Source organism: Oncorhynchus mykiss, chromosome 7 (assembly GCF_057628025.1).
Source record: "Oncorhynchus mykiss isolate SJ-2025 chromosome 7, ASM5762802v1, whole genome shotgun sequence".
Taxonomy (NCBI): Eukaryota; Metazoa; Chordata; class Actinopteri; order Salmoniformes; family Salmonidae; genus Oncorhynchus; species Oncorhynchus mykiss.
In genome coordinates, this window is record NC_143028.1 from 40,091,309 (window position 1) to 40,113,301 (window position 21,993).

General features: G+C 46.1%; 1 protein-coding gene across 4 annotated transcripts in view; it reads left to right on the forward strand.

Annotated features, from left to right (window-relative positions):
• LOC110527868 (E3 ubiquitin-protein ligase PDZRN3-B) overlaps positions 1-20,097 on the forward strand; it is a 122,740-nt gene extending 102,643 nt beyond the window's left edge. For all 4 annotated transcript variants that reach the window (XM_021609446.3, XM_036983345.2, XM_021609448.3 and 1 more), the window contains 7 exons: positions 13,550-13,803; positions 14,662-14,749; positions 16,378-16,476; positions 16,731-16,793; positions 16,883-16,984; positions 17,132-17,248; positions 17,552-20,097. In XM_021609446.3, the coding sequence (XP_021465121.3) occupies positions 13,550-13,803; positions 14,662-14,749; positions 16,378-16,476; positions 16,731-16,793; positions 16,883-16,984; positions 17,132-17,248; positions 17,552-19,084 (2,256 nt within the window). In that variant the 3' untranslated portion in view covers positions 19,085-20,097. The remainder of the gene's footprint in view (positions 1-13,549; positions 13,804-14,661; positions 14,750-16,377; positions 16,477-16,730; positions 16,794-16,882; positions 16,985-17,131; positions 17,249-17,551) is intronic.
• Positions 20,098-21,993: the final 1,896 nt, after the last annotated feature.

Here is a 21,993-nt window from a genome sequence, read left to right on the forward strand (position 1 = left end):
AACATTGCTGCGGGGACTTACTTCCATTCATCCACAAGAGCATTAGTGAGGTCGGGCACTGATGTTGGGCGATTAGGCCTGGCTTGCAGTCGGCATTCCAATTCATCCCAAAAATGTTTGATGGGGTTGAGGTCAGGGCTCTGTGCAGGCCAGTCAAGTTATTCCACACCGATCTCGACAAATCATTTCTGTATGGACCTCGCTTTGTGCAGGAGGACATTGCCATAATGAAACAAGAAAGGGCCTTCCCCAAACTGTTGCCACAAAGTTGGAAGTACAGAATCATCTAGAATGTCATTATATGCTGTAGCGTTAAGATTTCCCTTCACTGGATATAAGGGGCCTAGCCCGAACCATGAAAAACATCCCCAGACCATTATTCTTCCTCCACCAAACTTTTTCAGTTGGCACTATGCATTGGGGCAGGTAGCGTTCTCCTGGCATCCGCCAAACCCAGATTTGTCCGTTGGAATGCAAGATGGTGAAGCATGGTTCTCCACTCCAGAGAACGCGTTTCCACTGCTCCAGAGTCCAAGGCGGCGAGCTTTACACCACTCTAGCCGACGCTTGGCATTGTGATCTTAGGCTTGTGTGCGGTTGCTCGGCCATGGAAACCCATTTCAGCCCCCTACGAACAGTTATTATGCCGACGTTGCTTCCAGAGGCAGTTTGGAACTCAGTAAAGAGTGTTGCAACCGAGGACAGACGATTTTTGCACGCTACGTGCTTCAGCACCCTGCGGTCCCGTTCTGTGAACCTGTGTGGCGTACCACTTCGCGGCTGAGACGTGTGGCTCCAAGACGTATCTACTTCACAATAACAGCACTTACAGTTGACCAGGAAAGCTTTAGCAGGGCAGACATTTGACAAAGTGAGTTGTTAGAAAGGTGGCGTCCTATGACACTGCGTCACATCGAAGGTCATTGAGCTCTTCAGTAAAGCCATTCTACTGCCAATGTTGGTCTATGGAGATTGCATGGCTGTGTGCCTGATTTTATACACATGTCAGCAATGGGTTTGGCTTAAATAGCCAAATACACTCATTTGAATGGGTTCCACATACTGTTGTGTGTATATATAGTGTTCTTTTTTGTTGACATTTCACATACTATAAAATGACTTTTTTTTTTTCGCAAACTATTTAGTACGCTAGTATGGTTATTTGGATATGGGCCAGTATCACAGAAATCCCACTATGGTGTACTTGTTCAGTAGCTGGCTACTTTTTGAGTGGTTATTGTAAAGCATTATTCTTCACTTAGCCAGGAGTGACATGGGTTGGTCTCTGGCCCCATTCTACCAGGCAGATGGAAATACAACACTGAAGGTTATACCAATGACACAAAGATTATTACATTTGCCACAAACATCCGTCAGATTCCTGAAATAGAAAGACATCATCATTTGGACCCATATGGATATGGGGGTCAGATGTTACTGTGTGGGAGGACGGGCGGACAGGTGGGACGGTTCCTTTTACGAGGACATGATATTTCCTCTATCATGTGTGCATGCTATTTTCGGATATAAACTCAGCAAAGAAAGAAACGTCCTCTCAGTTTCAACTGCGTTTATTTTCAGTAAACTTAACATGTGTACATTTTTGTATGAACATAAGATTCAACAACTGAGACATAAACTGAACAAGTTCCACAGGCATGTGACTAACAGAAATGGACTAATGTGTCCCTGAACAAATGGGGGGGTCGAAATCAAAAATAACAGTCAGTATCTGGTGTGGCCACCAGCTGCATTAAGTACTGCAGTGCATCTCCTCCTCGTGGACTGCACCAGATTTGCCAGTTCTTGCTGTGAGACGTTACCCCACTCTTCCACCATGGCACCTGCAAGTTCCTAGACATTTCTGGGGGGAATGGGCCTAGCACTCACCCTCCGATTAAACATGTCCCAGACGTGCTCAATGGGATTGAGATCCGGGCTCTTCGCTGTCCATGGCAGAACTCTGACATTCCTGTCTTGCAGGAAATCACGCACAGAATGAGCAGTATGGCTGGTGGCACTGTCATGCTGGAGGGTCATGTCAGGATGAGTCTGCAGGCAGGGTACCACATGAGGGAGGAGGATGTCTTCCCTGTAACGCACAGCGTTGAGATTGCCTGCAATGACAACAAGCTCAGTCCGATGATGCTGTGACACACAGCCCCAGACCATGACGGACCCTACACCTCCAAATCGATCCCGCTCCTGAGTACAGGCCTCGGTGTAACGCTCAGTCCTTCGACGATAAACATGAATAAGCCACCTTTTTTCGCTTAGAGATCTATATTGTCTTGTTTAAAACAATAACCCACAGTACAGTCGTTGCCAAAAGTTTTGAGAAGGACACAAATATTAATTTTCACAGTCTGCTGCCTCAGTTTGTATGATGGCAATTTGCATATACACCAGACTGTTATGAAGCGTGATCAGATGAATTGCAAAGTCTCTCTTTGCCATGCAAATGAACTGAATCCCCCCCCCAAAAAATTCACTGCATTTCAGCCCTGCCACAAAAGGACCAGCTGACATCATGTCAGTGATTCTCTTATTAACACAGGTGTGAGTGTTGACAAGGACAAGGCTGGAGATCACTCTGTCATGCTGATTGAGTTTGCATATCAGACTGGAAGCTTCAAAAGGAGGGTGGTGCTTGGAATCATTGTTCTTCCTTTGTCAAACATGATTGATTACCTGCAAGGAAACACGTGTCGTCATCATTGCTTTGCACAAAAAGGGGCTTCACAGGCAAGGATATTGCTGCCAGTAAGATTGCACCTAAATCAACCATTTATCGGATTATCAAGAACTTCAAGGAGAGCGGGTCAATTGTTGTGACGAAGGCTTCAGGGTGCCCAAGAAAGTCCAGCAAGCGCCAGGACCATCTCTTAAAGTTGATTCAGCTGCGGGATCGGGGTACCACCAGTACAGAGCTTGCTCAGGAATGGCAGCAGGCAGGTGTGAGTGCATCTGCACGCACAGTGAGGCGAAGACTTTTGGAGGATGGCCTGGTGTCAAGAAGGGCAGCAAAGAAGCCACTTCTCTCCAGGAAAAACATCAGGGACAGACTGATATTCTGCAAAAAGTACAGGGATTGGACTGCTGAGACTGGGGTAAAGTCATTTTCTCTGATGAATCCCCTTTCCGATTGTTTGGGGCATCAGGAAAAAAGCTTGATCACTACCATCAGTCCTGTGTCATGCCAACAGTAAAGCATCTTGAAACCATTCATGTGTGGGGTTGCTTCTCAGCCAAGGGAGTGGGCTCACTCACAATTTTACCTAAGAACACAGCCATGGATAAAGATGGTATCAACACATCCTCCGAGAGCAACTTCTCCCAACCATCCAGGAACAGTTTGGTGACGAATAATGCCTTTTCCAGCATGATGGAGCACCTTGCCGTAAGGCAAAAGTGATAACTAAGTGGCTCGGGGAACAAAACATCGATATTTTGGGTCCATGGCCAGGAAACTCCCCAGACCTTAATCCCATTGAGAACTTGTGGTCAATCCTCGAGAGGCGGGTGGACAAACAAACAAACCACAAACTCCAAGCATTGACTATGCAAGAATGGGCTGCCATCAGTCGGGATGTGGCCCAGAAGTTAATTGACAGCATGCCAGGGCGGATTGCAGAGGTCTTGAAAAAGAACGGTCAACACTGCAAATATTGACTCTTTGCATCAACTTCATGTAATTGTCAATAAAAGCCTTTGACACGTATGAAATGCTTGTAATTATACTTCAGTATTCCATAGTAACATCTGACAAAAATATCTAAAGACACTGAAGCAGCAAACTTTGTGGAAATTAATATTTGTGTCTTTCTCAAAACTTTTGGCCACAACTGTAGACCTAGAGACTATTCAGATTCATGATAATGCATTTGGTAGCATCACCTCTTGCTATCAGGGAAATGTTCTAGTGTACTTTAATTTGCATTAATTTATCCAAACAAAAGCCATTCCTGTGCTATGTGGGGGTGGTTGCTATTCATTTACAGTTACACAGCTCCTTCATTGGGGCCTTATGCACAAAGCCAGAGACCAGTCATGTATTTGATACTGATAGGACATGATTAAGAGAGAACCAAACATCTGTGTGCATGTAGGCCTACCATGTGAATGCACCAATCTGTCCCCTGTGTCTGTCTGCAATATACCATCATGAAGAAGACATCTGAAAAGACAGAAGGAAGGGTTTTAAGTGGCGGGGGACATTTTAATGCAGATGATGGAGGCTCATTATGATGTGGAGGCAGGAAGGGCCCTCCCTGAGCTGCTATTCACCGGGAGCCCATCACTGTCCCATGCTACATTCAGGCCCCTGGTGCTAAGTGTTAATGTGGTGACCAGGGTGTGTTTTACTGTGACTTGTGGGGCCACCTGAGACCCAGAGCTATGATCCCTGTGTGGAGATGAGGAGCTGACGATGCCCCGGGCCCTGCTGCGATCCCTGCAGGAGTCCGCTTGGTGCCACCAGTCACTGTCATTTGAACGTCTATTTTGATTGGCTGTGTTTGTAATGTGTGTCCGTCTGTCTACCACAGTATGTGTGCTTGATTGCGGATGGGGGGGAGCTTTCTGAGATGATTGAGAGAGGAAGCCCTAGGTTACACACACAGCAGCTGTTTCTACTGGCTCTACATATTAGTGAGACTACTATATCTGTGATGGTGCCGTCCTGAGTAAATGATGGTAGCGCTAACAGACATGGAGCTGCTGCCTGCTGGAATAAAATAGGATCTGCTGTCAGTCCTCACAGAGGGTGTGTGGAGAAATGAGCCTGTGTGCTGCTGCGCTGCCTGGCTGGCTGCAGCTCTGAGACTGGGTGATTGTGGGCCAGCGGAGTGAGATAAGAGCGCTAATGAAGGGTGACAGAGCCCTGGGTCTCAGCCCCACTGCCGGTGATTAGTACCCCACCGGGTCGAGCCCTCGCTCCCCTTTTGTCTCCATCCCCTGCCCTCACTGTGGAGAACCAGATAGAGGCAACCATGAGGATAACGCGCAGACTCTAGCTCACGTTCAGATGTTCTATCAAGTTTTTATTAGTCTTATGTATGGGATACGCATGGTAAACATCATCCAACGAAAAGTTTTCTTGCGGGTTCCTTCTCGACAATGCAACAACAATAAGAAAACATATGGCAGTAGAATAGAATAATACATTCTGGCATAAGTATAATACAGGAAGGCACAATTTATAGTACAACATTTGCCCTCAGAACAGCCTCAATTGGTCTGGGCATGGAATCTACAAGGTGTCGAAAGCGTTCCACAGGGATGTTGGCGCATGTTAACTCCAATGCCTCCCTCTCAAGTTGGCTGGATGTCCTTTGGGTGGTGGACCATTCTTGATACACACAGGACACTGTTGAGTGTGAAAAAAAACCCAGCAGCGTTGCAATTCTTGACACAAACCAGTGCAACTGGCTCTTACTTCCATTCCCCGTGGATTGTGTATGGTACACATACACAATCCATGTCTCAAGGCTTAAAAATGATCTCTACTGATTTGAAGTGGATTTAACAAGTGACAATAAGGGATTGACCTGGATTCACCTTGGTCAGTCTATGCCATGGAACGAGCAGACGTTCTTAATGTTTAGGAGTGGGTCCAGTGTGCCTGGCATGATGGCCTTGATGTGGGCCATGACCAACCTCTCGAAGCACTCCTAAACTCTAAAAGTGAGCGTGACAGGGTGAGTCATTTAGGCATGTCACCTTGTTTGTATTGGTTACTGGGACGATGGTGGTAGCCTTAAAGCAGGTGGGGGACTACAGCCTGGGACAGGTTGAGCACACCGCCAGCTGGTCAGCACACACTCTGAAGACGCATGACAAGGGATGCCATCTGGAGTTTTCCTCACGTCAGCCTCGGAGAGCGGAATCACCTGGTTGTATGGAGCAGCGAGAGTCTTCGTGGATGGCTTGGTATTGTCTACCTCGAAGCGAGCATAGAATGTGTTGAGCTTGTCTGGGAGAGGCTCTCAGCATTGTATGGATATCTCCGTTCATCCAGGGTTTTGGGTTGTCCGGATTGTTATTGTGGGTACATCATTAACACATTTCCTAATGAAGCATGTGACTGACGATATACACTACCGTTCAAAAGTTTGTGGTCACTTAAAAATGTATTTGTCTTTGAAAGAAAAACATTTTTTTTTGTCCATTAAAATAATATCAAATTGATCAGAAATACAGTGTAGACATTGTTAATGTTGTAAAAGACTATTGTACCTGGAAACGGCAGGTGTTTTTTAATGGAATATCTACATAGGCGCACAGAGGCCCATTATCATTAACCATCACTCTGGTGTTCCAATGGCAACAGTGAAGAGGCGACTCCTGGATGCTGTTCTCTGTCCAGTGTATGTGTTCTTTTGCCCATCTTAATATTTTATTTTTATTGGCCAGTCTGAGATATGGCTTTTTCTTTGCAACTCTACCTAGAAGGCTGGTGGTGTTTTGCGGGTACTATTTAATGAAGCTGCCAGTTGAGGACATGTGAGGCGTCTGTTTCTAGACACTCTAATGTACTTGTCCTCTTGCTCAGTTGTGCACCGGGGCCTCCCACTCCTCTTTCCTTTCTGGTTATAGCCAGTTTGCGCTGTTCTGTGAAGGGAGTAGTACACAGCGTTGTATGAGACCTTCAGTTTCTTGGCAATTTCTCTCATGGAATATCCTTCATTTCTCAGAACAAGAATAGACTGATGAGTTTCAGAAGAGAGGTCTTTGTTTCTGTCCATTTTGAGCCTGTAATCGAACCCACAAATGCTGATGCTCCAGATACTCAACGAGTCTAAAGATGGCCAGTTTTATTGCTTCTTTAATCAAAACAACAGTTTGCAGCTGGGTTAACATAATTGCAAAATGGTTTTCTAATGATCAATTGGCCTTTCTAAAATGATAAACTTGGAGAGATGGTTGCTAATAATGGGCCTCTGTACGCCTATGTAGATATTCCATAAAACAAATCTGCCGTTTCCAGCTACAATAGTCATTTACAACATTAACAATGTCTACACTGTATTTGTGATCAATTTTATGTTATTTTAATGGGCAACAGATTGTCTTTTCTTTCAAAAACAAGGACATTTCATAGTGACCCCAGACTTTTGAACAGTGGTGTATATATTCCCCAGTGTTGGTGGATGAATCTTTGATCTCTTTCCAACCAGTATTCTCTTAACAATCCTGACCACTGTAAGTGGATGCCAGGCAGCACAGCCTGGTTCATAGCAGTTCTCAGTCATCTTCTCAGTTAAAACTATTGTTCAAATTGCAAGTGAAATGTGCCCCAACCTGAGCACTCCGTTCTTTCACCTCTGGGCTTTTGGACCCCCCACTCATCCCAGTCAAAGCTCTTCACTGCCCTGGCAGCCAAATGGTGGAACAAGCTCCCCCCCCCAAAAAAAAACCCACTAACACTCCCACTTGTCTTTTTCTACTAGCACGGACTACTTTATTAAGGAAACATGTACTTAAGACTGTGAAATGTGTCTGTCTCACCTAGCTAGAGTATCTTAAGACAAATGCACTAACTATGTCGCTCTGGATAAGAGTGTCTGCTAAATGACAACGGTCAAATGTAAATATAATGCTGGTTCCATTAGTGTGAGAAACTAGGAAAGCCCCTTTTTCTTGATTAGCACCTGACGCTGAGCTCATTAAGACAGAGGAAGGCCGCAGAATGCCTGAAGGAAGTGATTCTGAGTATTTTACCGATCTGCTGTGGATAACAGAATGTCCCATGCTTAAATCAGATTAGGAGACAGCAACAGTAGTGTCTTTCTCAGCCCGCCGTGCTTATTAGCGGCATTAAGTTTCTCGCTATTTGTTCTGTAATCCTCCGTAAGCCTGCCTGCTGCAGTAAATAAAGACTGCTGTGTTTTTAACTGTCGGAGTGTGGTAAGACTTTCCCCACAGTCAGTCAAAAGAATTAAACACACACAAGCCGCGCACACTCTGAGAGAGACCATTACCAAGCTCTTCAATTCGTACTGCTTTTTTTTTTGTTGAAAAAATGGTTCAATGTTAAATAAAAGAGGTATTAACTGTGGTTGACCCACACTGGGAACGCTCCCGCTTCCACTCAAGCAGCTATAGGCCCCCTGAAACTAAGCTCTCAAGCCTCCATTCACTCTCTCTATCACATCAGCCCTCCTCTCTCTCTGTTTTCAGAAAAATGCAGACTTTGAAGAATTTGCTTAAGAAGTGTATCGGACCATAAAGAGAGACTTTAGAGAGCGAGAGAAGCAATCGCCACTCATGGTCCCTTATGAACAAGTGTCTATAGACTGAGGTTCCCAGGGCTTTCCTGCCTTCCCACTGTTGAAAGGCAACTTCTTTTGCCTGGCAGTTTCCACTCCATTCACCTCACTGTCTGCTTCATCAAAATGACGTACTCTTCTTTTAAAAAGGAGTTGTTGGAGTTTGAACAACTAGAAGCTTATTCAGATAGACAAAAGTTAGAAGAAAGGCATTGGGACAAAATACACATAACATGTACATAAACTTTTCAGTTTGCATTAGTAATTGAATGTTCCGTGCCGAGAGAGAGTACGGGTGACATTCTTGCTTCGCAGATCAAATGTACCGTAAATATCACCTTATCCACTGGCCAGTAAGCATGCAAACTACTATTCAACTAGCTATGCGATAAACTTTCCATGCATCTACCATTTTACAATCTTGATTAATGCAACAAAACCATATTACACTCTTGAAAAATGGAAAAATTCACAAGCAGACATTGAAATGGTTTATTTTCTCCTCCATAAACTCATTCATTTAGCTGCAATAACAGCTTAAGTTTCACAGCTGCTAGCTAGCAAGCTAATGTTAGCTAACAACATTTGCTTCATCAAGTAACGTCATCATAGAGAAAAATGAAGGCTTACCCCCTCATATGAATGTAAATGTACAGTAACGTTATCATACAGTGTTGTTCATATTATACATAACTACAGGAAACTGCCAAAATAAAGGAAAAAACCAACACAACGTCTCTTAATAGGGTGTTGGGCCACCACGAGCCACCAGAACAGCTTCATGCATCTGGGCATTTTTATACCTTACCCCTAAGCATGATGGGATGTGTATTGCTTCATTAACTTGGGAACCACACCTTTGTGGAAACAATCTGCTTTCAATATACTTTGTGTTCCTCATTTACTCAAGTGTTTCCTTTATTTTGGCAGTTACCTGTAGATAGCAAGCTAAACACAATGTCTGCATCCTCCTCACAGCTAACGTACTAGCTAACTGACTAACTTCAGCCAACGATAGCGGAACCATTGCTAGATCGCTTAGAACAAACCATGCTTCATTTCATCAATATCATGCAAAGCATTACATGAAGAAAAAAATATTGCGACTGAAAAAGTTGTTAATTCACGGTGTAGTTGCTGCTTGCATTCCTGCTTGGTTTTGCATTGAAAACATTTATTGTGTTCTGATATTCCCTTAAAGTGGCAGCGTCAATGTCGGAGTAACCGGCTTTTACTGCAATTTCAGGTAAAAACGCAATTAAACAAGTCTAATATAAGAAATATGCCTATACATTTCCGTTGTTTCAAAAACAATGCTCTGCTATTACGTTTTTTGTCCTGTAGAAGTGTTGGGCTTAACAAGACTTCATTTTTACACTGCCCTGCTTGGAGGAGGGCACCTGTCGGGCGAGTGTCGTGCAGGACCTCCGGAGGTAGATGTCGAGACGTGACAAGTTCGCAAATTTACATTCCGGTAAAAGGTCTAGCCGAGGGGAATTTCCTCAATCTCTAGTCAATCTCTCAGAGTGAGAAGAGGCCCTATATCACAGACAAATGTAACATGTTGCATTGTATGACTTGGCTCAAATGTGTAGGCCTTTGAAGATAGCAAACAATACACCTCCAAATTGGCACTGTTGATGTTTTTATTCCCCACATGACTTGAAGGCTACAGCCTTGTGCCAGAATGAAAGTTACTGTTCTCGCAAACAGACAGATAAGCCTATTTTGGCAGCAGGTCAGCAATCAGGGAGAGGCTGATACACACACACCTACCTGCTGCCTTCATGCCAAAGTCTTAATCTGGACCTGATTTGCATTCTAGCGATGTGTGGCGATGGAGGGAGGTTGAGTGAGGTTGAGTGAGGATAAGGGAAGGCTGGGCTTTTCATTTGAGTTCCTCATTACCTCCAGGACGTGGACACATGTCTGGGCTTAACAGAGTAGCCTAGTGGTTAGAGCGTTGGACTAGGAAGCAAGTTCAAATCCCGAGCTGACAAGGTACACATCTGTCGTTCTGCCCCTGAACAGGCAGTAAACCCACTATTCCTAGGCCGTCATTGAAAATAAGAATTTGTTCTTAACTGACTTGCCTAGTTAAATGAAGGTAAAATAAAAAATAAATGTCTGAGGTCCAACATTAAAAGATACAGCTCATTTTATGACCAATGTCAAAATGCAGAACATTTAGTCTTCTATGTAGCATACCAAGTCCCACTTCTTCCAAAACTCGAGTCTGAGCCAGCGATCTGATGTGTTGTCTTAATGGAAGGAAAGGCGTGACAAAGTAACTCCGTCTGTCTGGACAGTCACAACACCAGGCATCTCATTCAGACCTCATTACTATTCCAGAGCTGAGCTCGTTGCCCTCTTGTCAGTACAATTGGATTGACGAGACCCTTCACTGAGGGAGGGCTGTACAAAAGGTTTACATAGTCATTTCTACATGTCACTCACTGCTGCTTTCTAAAGCTTGGCATAATGCTGACGCAAACGTCACAGCTGATAACATTTTAGAAGTATGTCGATTTTAACTGATAACAAATCTTGAAATACTGTTCATTACTGTTTGACAGTATTCAGTGATTCAATTTCAACAACCGAATGTGAATGCTTAGGCTCTGTGAAGATGAAGGGTTATGACGGCACATGGTTTTGCATGGACAGCGATATAGCGAGCTGTGCATATTGTGTTTGTGAATACTACGTGTCTTACTTAGTGCACTGCACAGTGCCATGTCAGAGGTGAGTGTTGGTGGTGAATGAGGGCTGTGGGACCCCCTTCCTGCCTTGGAGGGGACTCCCCCATTGAGGGCGCTGAGGCGGGATTCTCTGGGCTCTCTGGGAGGGGGTCTACCATTGTCTCCGGGTCGCTGCCTTCAAGGACGAGTGGGATTCCAGGGCAACCAGGCCTGTCTATGAGAGGGATGGACACAGACAAGATTGTTCCTCACAGCTGATCTGAACAAACACTGCTAACCCAGAGAAATGGACAAAGAGAGACAGAAAAGGGGAGAGCGGAACTTACTTTTTTACCTTCTTTCTGTGTTCAAAGCCTCCTTCTCAACACTCGTCCTCACATTACTTTTTAAACGTTTTTATTTCAATTTCGTAATGATTCTGCACATTTCTTCTCATTCCATTTTCTCTCGATTATTCAATACAAATTGTAAATGGAAGCTCTTACTTTTGGCCAAGTTGTGATGTGGAAGTTGAACCCGTTTGAGATGATCCAATTATCCTGGAGGCTGGGATTAGCATTAATCCTCTCTGGTTATTAGTGAGCACATAACCTCTTCAAAGTTGAAGTGCACAATGTCCCCTCATCCTCCCTCCAAAAACGTGCACGCTCAGTGCTCTGTGGTAATGTCTTAGAATGGAGCACATTCTAAGATATTACAATAGAGCACTTGGCAATTTACCACAAACATTTGGCAAGTTCTCTCAAATACTTGGGAGTGGTGGATATTATAGTGGGCATTAGATAGCACAACCAGACTGGAACCAGAATCCAGGGCGGCACACATGCCATAATTTAGTCACCTTGACATTGCTGCTGTCCCTGTTCTACAGTATCCCAGTTAAGCTGTGAATTAGAACGAGACAAAATATGGCCAGAGGAAACAGTATCAACCAATTACACACTTTAATCTTGTGTGTGTGTGTGTGTGTGTGTGTGTGAGAGAGAGAGAGAGAGAGGGAGAGACAAAGATTTCAAACAATGAATAACATGTCTAATGACGTCCAGAGGTATAAACCTAGACATCCAGCTCCATTGCATCACTTGAGTCTTTCTAAATTGAGACCGGGTTTTATCAGTCTTCTCAGGGAGCTCACAGTGTGCACTCTTGGCCCCGGCCTGGCTGCCGTGTGGTGGAGAAGCAGGCAGGGGGAAGAGGAGAGCGTGGCCAGCCTCTGAACTGCAAAGAGCCCCCGGGCTCAGATCCTATCAAAGCTCTCACACGTCCAGGAATCACAAACAAACAAATTCCAAATGCTGCGCTGATGGAGGGCGGAACTGGCGGAGGCTCTGGGAGAGACCTGATAAGCCGAGAGTACAGGCAGGCAGTCTGCTGACCCAGGGTGCCGTGCTGCACTGCTCGCAGGAGGAGGGCTCTTCTCCTGCGGTGCTGTCTTCTTGGCATCGTAATGACTTTCCTGCTTTACTTTTTGGGGCTATGATTTTTGCTCTGGTGAACATGTGCAGCACGTTCCACAGTTCTGCAGGATTTTTCTTTGTCATGCTTTGTCACGTAAGAACATGGATAGCTATACATTTGAATGAAATTATATTTATTGTCCTACAGTATTTTGACTATTGTGTATGACCCTAAACAATGCATGTGTAACAGGCTGTAAATCTCTCATGAGATCCAATGACACATCCTCTTCATTATACAGGTTGATAAGGAGAGGGGATTGGCTTTAGTGGCTCATCCCAACTTCATTAGCCTCTTCTGTGTGACACTGCAGCCCGGCCCACTGCTCAAATTAATCTCCCCTGGTTAACAAACTGCAGCAGCCTGCTAATCTCTGACGGGAGGGTAGATTCTTCACCCAGAAATGACTTCGCTAAATAAGGGCTCCCCGACGCAGCCTGTCTAACGACCTTGATTAATTAAAGAGGGCCCCCAGTCTTAATTAAAGTCCTATTCTGCTTCGTCGGGGTGGTGACCCTGTGAAACAGACTGAGGCAGTAGAAAGTTATCACACACCACTGTCAGGCTGGAAGACTCTCCTCCTGGTTTTGTGGAAATCCACAGTCACACTCATCCGGTGATCTGAGGGTTTAATCATCTATGCTATGATGGTATCAGGGCTCGTGTAGCATGAGGGAGCGATATCCATCTACTTACAGTAAACCCCAGCCTGTTAGAGAGAGAGAGAGAGAGAGAGAGTTAAGAACCAATTCTTATTTACAATGACGGCCTACGGGACTCCCAATCACGGCCGGTTGTGATACAACCTGGAATCAAACCATGTTGTCTGTAGTGACGCCTCCAGCACTGAGATGCAGTGCCTTAGACCGCTGCGTCACTCGGGAGCCCTAATGCTGTTCTTCTATAGTTGAAGGGATACTTTGGGATTTTGGCAATGAGGCTCTTTAATCGACTTCCAGCAGAGTCCGATAAACTCATGGATACCATTTTAATGTCTCTGTGTCCAGTATGAAGGAAGGGAGAGGTAGTTTCACGAGCCAATACTAACTAGCGTTAGCACAATGGCTGGAAGGCTATAGGTATAATCTCAAAGTAACCATATTCTGTCTGTGTGTGTAGGTGAATGGGAAGGACCTGTCCAAGGCCACCCATGACCAGGCAGTGGAGGCCTTCCGCACAGCCAAGGAGCCCATCATGGTCCAGGTGCTTCGCCGGGCACCCCGCCCCAAACCTTCCAGCCCTGCCTCAGACACCCAGGTGGTGGACATCAGCACCCAGACAGACATCACCTTCCAACACATCATGGCCCTCACCAAGCTGCCTGCCGCCGCCCCCACCGTGGCTGTGTTGGAGCAATACCTCATGCCCGAGGAGTGAGTTACAGTACACTGTCTAATCGGATGGGTTGGGGTTAAGGGGAGGGACGGGGTTAAAAGACTAGATCCTTCTGTTTCTTAATTCCTTTCCCTCATGGTCACTGATTGGTTAAGGACTTGATAGGCAAAACTAGTCCTTTGACCATGTCACTGGTCAGTATAGAAAGGGCTCAAGTAAAGATGGAGTATTTTGATACAGCTTTTTGTAAAAATGTCACTTTGCCAGTTCATTACAATGGAACCTGGTGTGTTTTCACACGAACAAATTGGTATTCGTGCCTTCTAACGGAAGTTAGATGTGAATGTTACACCTGTTACTAAGCGAGATGTCAAGTCCTGGGGCACACGGCCAAATGAAGATGGCCTTGTTAATTTGTGTTTGCATATTAAATGACTTCCTGTCTGTCGTCCGCTAGCTGTGTCTATGTGTGGCCCGGAGCTCACAGTCTGGGTACTCAAACACATTATTGTCAGGAGCAGTTGCCCTTTAATAGGTCAATCGTGGTTATTTTTAATTGATTTCAGAGTCAAATTAAAAACATGGCATTTCCATTTCTGATTAACCTCAGGCCAAAAACAATTCTTAACTTGATTTAAAACTTAGACTTTTACAAAAGAATGTGGGCACTTGTTTTCCATTCTCAAGTAATTCACAATTTACTGAAAGCTCTGGTTGCGTGAGATGTCACTTGATAAGATTTACGCTAGGGACATTGGGATAATTTCATTTCAATCCAGTGACACACTTAACACTGACGTACTGTCATGTATTGTGATTGTATTTCTGTGTAATAACAGATTAATCATGACAAGGCCTGTAGGAACTATCTTTATTGTGTTGAATTGCTTTCATAGGCATTCCCCCGGGCACGAGTACTTTGACCCCAATGATTTCCTGGAGGGTATGCAGCAGGAGATGGAGCGAGAGGAGCTGGAATATGAGGTAAAATACAGACGACTCCCTCTTGTCTTCTCCCTCCCCCCTTCTCCCCCTTCTCCTCCTCTACCCATCCCCCCTCTCTTCTTCTCCCACTCTCTCGACCTCACCGCCTTTCTCCCCTTCTCAATGAAGATAAACATTCAGACATGCGACGCCGTATTCCTCTGGCCGTCCCATCACTGAGCCACTGTGTCTCCGTCCCAATAGCTCTGTTAGTCACCGCAAGGCCCATTCTCCCAATATATCACCGTTATCGATGAGCTGAGCCCACTCTATCCCCGTAACGACACTGAGTATGTAGGCCAGACGGAAATCGAGTGGCTTGTTTGCTCCATAGTACCCAGGAGCAGATGCTAAATGGTGACATCATTACTTATTTTGTGACAACGCCTAATGCGTCTTTGCTTTAGAGGGGGGGCGCTGCAAGAGGCTTATGCACTGAGGATAATTAGATGGCACCGATAATAGGAACCAGAGTGATGGATCTGATGATGCACATTAACAATGGCGTGATGGGGCCCTGATGAGGAAGGATGTAGCCAGGAGATAGAGACTCCAAGGTCTCAGGGTGCTCCCCCCTCTTTCCCTCCTCCCCTCCCAACTACTGCAGTGCATTAATAACCAATCGCCAAACATGAAGCCAGGGAGCTCAAGCTGTCCGAGCCAAAAGCGCAGATGCACAGTAACACAGACTCCCTGCCCTGACCTTGTCCTAGACCCAAGGTCGATCTGATGACGCCCTCTTAATACTGTGGACAATGACAAAAGGAGCCAGTGGCCTCCCTGTGGTGATCTTAGCTCACCACCACCATCCCGCTGATGTTCTTCCGTTCATCCTTTGAAGGATGTCTCAGTCCTCCCTGCCCCAGTGTTCACAAACACTTACACTGGAATGCTTGCGTTAAAACATTTGCATAGTGATTTTAGGCGACATTTAGACGGCTGATGATGTAGATCCACAACAAAAGCCTGAATTAGTCTGACTATCAATTCAGACGAAAAGGCTGGGGGCTTTTTAAAGGGGTATTGCACTGTAACGGCACGGTAAAGCGAAAGTCACTGTAGTCGATTACATGCACTGTCTTGTGAAAATTAGGTCTCATGTTGTGTACACTTTATTCTTTGTTTACGTGTTTATAATTTTAAATTATTTTTTTTTTTACCCTATCTGAAACCCCAGAGTGTTCTGCGTGTTCTGTTTTGGAGATTTCAGTAGTCAGCTGCTGTGGTAGAGAACAGTTGCGTTGGGGGGGGGGGGGTTAACCCGTCTCTCCACCCCCTGGCCCCGAGGTATACTATCAGGGTCGGTATCTCACAGATTACAGATGTTGACTAGTGACAAACGGGACACTGCTTAGCTGCAAGCCAGTGGATCATCCCTCATCCTGTCACTGTCCCCTAGAAAAGTTACAGGGCCTAGGCTGCTCGCAATTAAAGGAGTCATTATTACGATTGATGGGTGTGTGTGTGTGTGTGTGTGTGTGTGTGTGTGTGTGTGTGTGTGTGGACCTAGGTTGAACTCAGTATACTGCTGGGTCTGTCTTTAAGAAAACAACAGCAACCATGGAACTCCCCTCCGCCCATTGGGAGAGAGCACATCTGGGATGTTTAATTTGCTGTTTTTGTTGCAGGAAGTGGATTTGTACAGAGCCAACATCCAGGACAAGCTTGGGTTGACCGTCTGCTACAGGACTGATGATGAGGACGAGACTGGGATCTACGTCAGTGAGGTATGTGGCACACCTTCAACAATGGCCAGTTGTTGTTGTTAGGTGTAAAAAAGGGGATAATGGATGCATAGAACTTATCATCTTATGGTAACAGACCGCGCACCTCTGAATTAGGAAAATCAAAACCTGCAGATAGGAATTGCATCTACTTCTATTCAGAGATGTTTTTCTCGCTTTCTTTTTGCTGCGTCTTTCGTCTCCGACCGGAGGTCTGCTTGAAATGAAAAATCCTCTCCTGTTCTCTCTTTCTTTAGATTGACCCAAACAGCATCGCTGCAAAGGATGGAAGGATCAGAGAGGGAGATAGAATTATCCAGGTAAGGATAAAGAACACTCACAATGCTTCCAATGAATGCATTACCGGCTCCGAGCCCGTCTCTAATTCCATTCCTTCTGCTCGCTGCAGATCAACGGGATTGAGATCCAGAACCGGGAGGATGCTGTGGCTCTGTTGACCAGTGAGGAGAATCAGAATGTGTGTCTACTGGTGGCCAGACCAGAGATCCAGGTAAACTCACCACCCACCTCCTAGAATCCTTTATAGTACTAGGCATGCATAGACGGTGCATAGTTGTCTGTATAGTTGTACTGTAGCCTTAATTGGCAGTGACTGAAGACATCCTCCCTCTTCCTCTCTTCTACCCCTGTGCCCCAGCTGGATGAGGGCTGGATGGATGATGACAGGAATGACTTCCTGGATGACCTCCACATGGACATGCTGGAGCAGCAGCACCACCAGGCCATGCAGTTCACCGCCAGCATGCTGCAGCAGGTAGTGTAGAGCAGCCGGCATAGAGCCACTCAGAACTGTAGACACATGCATACACACAGCATGAGTCAGCAATCACTCACAGAGTCACATATGCTCACCTGCATGTCCACTGACAGTGAGCCAATTCCCAAACAGAGTCGAATATTCTCAGTTGCCATAATGGCCCATTGTACTCTACATACCCGAAATCTAGTAGTACAGAAGCGGGTAGGTTCACATACTGTAGTCAATGATAAGTACAGAGAAAACACATCTAATAATGTTAGGTGATTCAATTATTCATCCTATTGTCTGGTGTTGCAGAAAAAGCGTGAGGAGGATGGTGGAACGACTGACACAGCCACCCTGTTGTCCAATCACCACGAGAAAGACAGCGGGGTGGGCCGCACCGACGAGAGCACGCGCAACGACGAGAGCTCTGAGCAGGAGAACCTGGGGGACGACCAGACTGCGGCCTCCAACACGCTGGGCAGCTGCAGCCGCAGGAAGCTGGCCTACAGCCAGGACACCCTGGGAAGCATTGACCTGCCCTTCAGTGGTGAGTCCTTCATCTCCGCAGACTACGACCACGCTGACTTCCTGGGTATCCCCGCCGACGAGTGTGAGCGCTTCCGAGAGCTCCTGGAGCTGAAGTGCCAGGTGAGGAGCGCGGGGGGCCCCCAGGAGCTGTATTGCCAGAGTGCAGGGGCTAGAGGTGCCGAAGAAGGGGTGGACAAGGAGCTGGAGCTGCTGAATGAGGAGCTGCGCAGCATTGAGCTGGAGTGCCTCAACATCGTCCGGGCCCACAAGATGCAGCAGCTGAGGGACCAGTACCGCGAGTCCTGGATGCTGCACAACAGCGGCTTCCACAACTACAACACCAGCATCGACGCGCGCCGCCATGAGCTCTCCGACATCACAGAGCTGCCCGAGAAGTCAGACAAGGACAGCTCCAGCGCCTACAACACCGGTGAGAGCTGCCGCAGCACCCCCCTCACCCTAGAGCTGTCCCCAGACAACTCCCTCCGCAGGGGGGCAGAGAACCAGGGCGAGTCTGGGGCCTCCAGCAGCGCAGGGCCCAACAGCAGGATCCTCAAGCCTCTGCTGTCTCCTGTCCAGGAGGCCGGTGGCCCCAGCAGAATCAGGCCCTCCTCCTCTAAGGAGTCTGAGTGTGGCCTGCAGGCGGAGGGGAAGGAGCGTAAGCTGGGAGAGTCTACTCACAAGCTGGCCCAGCCCCGCTCCCTGTACAAACACGCCCACATCCCAGCCCACGCCCAGCACTACCAAAGCTACATGCAGCTGATCCAGCAGAAGTCTGCCGTGGAGTACGCCCAGAGCCAGATGAGCCTGGTCAGTCTGGTCAGCCGCGGTGACCCCGTGAACCCCGAAGACATGCTGGATCCCAAGATGGAGTGGAAGGTGAAGATCCGCAGCGACGGCACGCGCTACATCACCAAGAGGCCCGTCAGGGACAAGCTGCTGAAGGAGCGCGCCCTGCGTATCCACGAGGAGCGCAGCGGCATGACCACAGACGACGACGCCATCAGCGAGCTGAAGATGGGGCGGTACTGGAGCAAGGGGGAGAGGAAGCAGCACGCGGTGCGCGCCAAGGAGCAGAGGCAGCGGCGCGAGTTCATGAAGCAGAGCCGCGCCGACTGCCTGAAGGAACAGGCCAGCCTGGACGATGACAAGAAGGAGCCCAACATCATTGAACTGAGCCACAAAAAGATGATGAAAAAGAGGAACAAGAAAATCTTTGACAATTGGATGACTATCCAGGAACTTTTGACCCACGGTGCTAAGTCGCCTGACGGCACGCGAGTGTACAACTCCCTCCTGTCCGTCACCACAGTGTAGTAGGCAGACAAGACAGGCCTGTGGTGTAATGTACTGTAAATAATAGGACACTGTGGATTGGGGTACAGTTTCCTGCCTCGTTCAATGTGGCAACATTTTGTTAAAATGAAACAGGAAAAGCCTTTTCTAAATTAACTTTTGACCCCTGCAGGCGGTTGGGAGATGCTCCACAGAGTGTTCCACGGATCGACTTTGAAGATGATTGACATGATAAGGATGATTATCAGACTGTTTTCAAATGCTTTCCGTAACTTTTCTACCTTTGTGCTTGCTCTTGGGGCAGCAGGTAGCCTAGTGGTTAAGAGCGTTGGGCCAGTAACCTAAAGGTTGCTGGTTTGAATCCCAGAGCCAACTAGGTGAAAAATCTGCCGACATGCCCCTGAGCAAGACACTTAACCCTAATTTCTCCTGTAAGTCGCTCTGGATAAGAGTGTCTGCTCAACTGTAAACTCTTTTGAATAATATTGATAGTGTTTCACAGCAATGTTTTGGAAGGTTTTGAAAGTGTGTAAAGACTGTGCCATAAGTAAACAGCAGCCAACATTTACATATTCTTTTGGTTTTATTTCATTTTTAATAAGTATCTCTTATCAGTATTTTACTGTTATGCATACCTTTTGCTTATTGAAAGAAATATTTAGCTTCAAGGTCAACACATAATCCTGAGAGGACTTTTGTAAATGTAACTAAAAACCTCCTCGTTCTCTGCAAACAAAACACTTCCGTTATTGACGATCTGAAAAGGGGGCTGTTTTTCAAAAGTTATACATCCAGTGTGTATCGTCTGTTACATATTCCACCTTCGCGTCTGTATCAGGATAGAGCAGATCATTTGTTGAAATCAGAATCTTTCCGTGTTCTTTTTGTTTTTAAGAGCACATTGTAGTCGCCTTTACCTTTTGTAAGCCTCCAAATAACACGGCTTAACAAACCCTTAATTAGGTACCCAATTTGATGTCTTGTAAAATGAGAGAAATAATAAATTATTGTTTTATATTTGATGAGCTTTAAAATGCTGGTGTGGGATTTTTTTTATTCGCAGGAGGTTTTTGATAGACCTACTGAGTCAGTGTTGGCACGTGAGTGAAGGAGAGCACAACTTGTATACAGCATCCACGCAATGTTTTGAAGATGCCTTTAGTAAAGGACCAGTGTGATATGGGAAACATTAACCCACATTCAAAATTCAGGAATTCAATACAACATTTAGAAAGAGTATTAGCTAGCAAACGTACAATAGCCTGACAATTCATGGCGTCGTTTTTTTTCAGCTACTGACTGTGTAATCTCAGCTGAGGTCCAAAAATAATTCCTAACTCACTCATAATCATGGGAAGAGGAGCGCCGTTTTCATCCTTGTCTCCAGTTTAAATACAGCTAAACTATTGGCCGAAAGGCCCCTAGTCTAACACCCTATGACAAATGGTAGGCATGATGTGGATTGAATCTTCTGTTGGGGATGCCCTGCCCTTCTCCACGGACTGCTGAGCAGATTCAAGGAAACACAAAGGTTGGATGTCTGTTTTGTCTCAGTGGAAGAGACATGTTTTGAAATGGAAGAATTGCAGTGCTTGTGTGCTTAGGGTGATGCTACTACATTTTGTCCCTTCTTGAAATGTCATTAACCATTATTGGCAAGAGGATTTGTCCATGTCGTTGAATCACCCCTGTCTATGGGGCCGTAAAGTCTGTGGAATCATGGCTGAGTGGTGTCCACACTTGACTGACCACTCCATCCAGGGGCCACTGACTCACCCTGCCCCCCCCCCCCTACAGAAAGAGCCTAACTCTCAGACAAGTTAACAGAATCGTTTGAGTTACCACTGTCTCGTTAAGAAAACAGGACAGAGGCATATCAAACTTGATCAGTGCGTGGATGATATACAACTTTACACGGATTTGTCCAAGATGATTTGGTGTGTAAGATACTCCTGACCTTCACAGCACAGTGATAGAATATTTGTTCAGTATCTATGTTGGTACAGACCCTGAAGTCAAGCCTGTGGACACTGATCTGACTCTGTTCTTGTCGTTCCATGTTGCCATGAGCCTTATTGTCACACTGCCTTGGATGTTTGTGAGTGCGTCTCAGTGCGGCACACAGTGGTGTCTGTGTCCCAGACTGCATCACTTAAGGGGGATGATTATGGTAATAAGAGTAGCTAAGGGAGTGGGCTCAGGCACTTCCTCTACGTCTGCTGGTGTGTAATTGATTGCTCCTTCTTAAGCCTCAGCGAGCCCAAGCTCTATGATTTATGTCTGGGTACAAGGCTGTGTACGTACTCTTTTAATGGGAGGCAACGATATGGCACGCAAGGCAAACAAAAAGCTCTCCCGATCAATTCTGGACCATCCCCACCTTGATGTAGAGAGATTAGGCCATCACACACTTTCGCTCCCGTGTTTAGTATTATTTATTTATTTCATTTTTTACATCTTTGAATAAATTAAAGTGATCCGTTCTTAATTTGCTGGCTGTCCTCCGTTTGGGCTGGATAGTGGTTCTTATTGGTTTAAATGGCAGCGCAGAGAGAGGCTGACATTCCAGTGTAATACCAGTGTAACCGATAAGGCTGGCGCTCTACTGCCTAGCTGGATGGTGCTGCTGCTGAGGCGGCTGCTGTTTACATTCTTCAGGCTGACAGGAGCATGTCTTACTAGTGAACGGCGACTGGGCCAGAGGAATACATACTGGAGTGTGTGGTGGCCTTTTCAGTCCGACTTTATACTTACTGCAGGTAAGACTATGAATAATGTCTGGTGATAATGCCATGGACATTGTCATTCCTTCCCAGGTGGGCATTTGACTGGGTGAGACCTCAATATGTAAAAGGACAACTATTAAATCATGTGTGTGTTTTTGTTATGTGGTTTTCTATTGAGTAGTAAAAACTCTACTTAACAGTCTA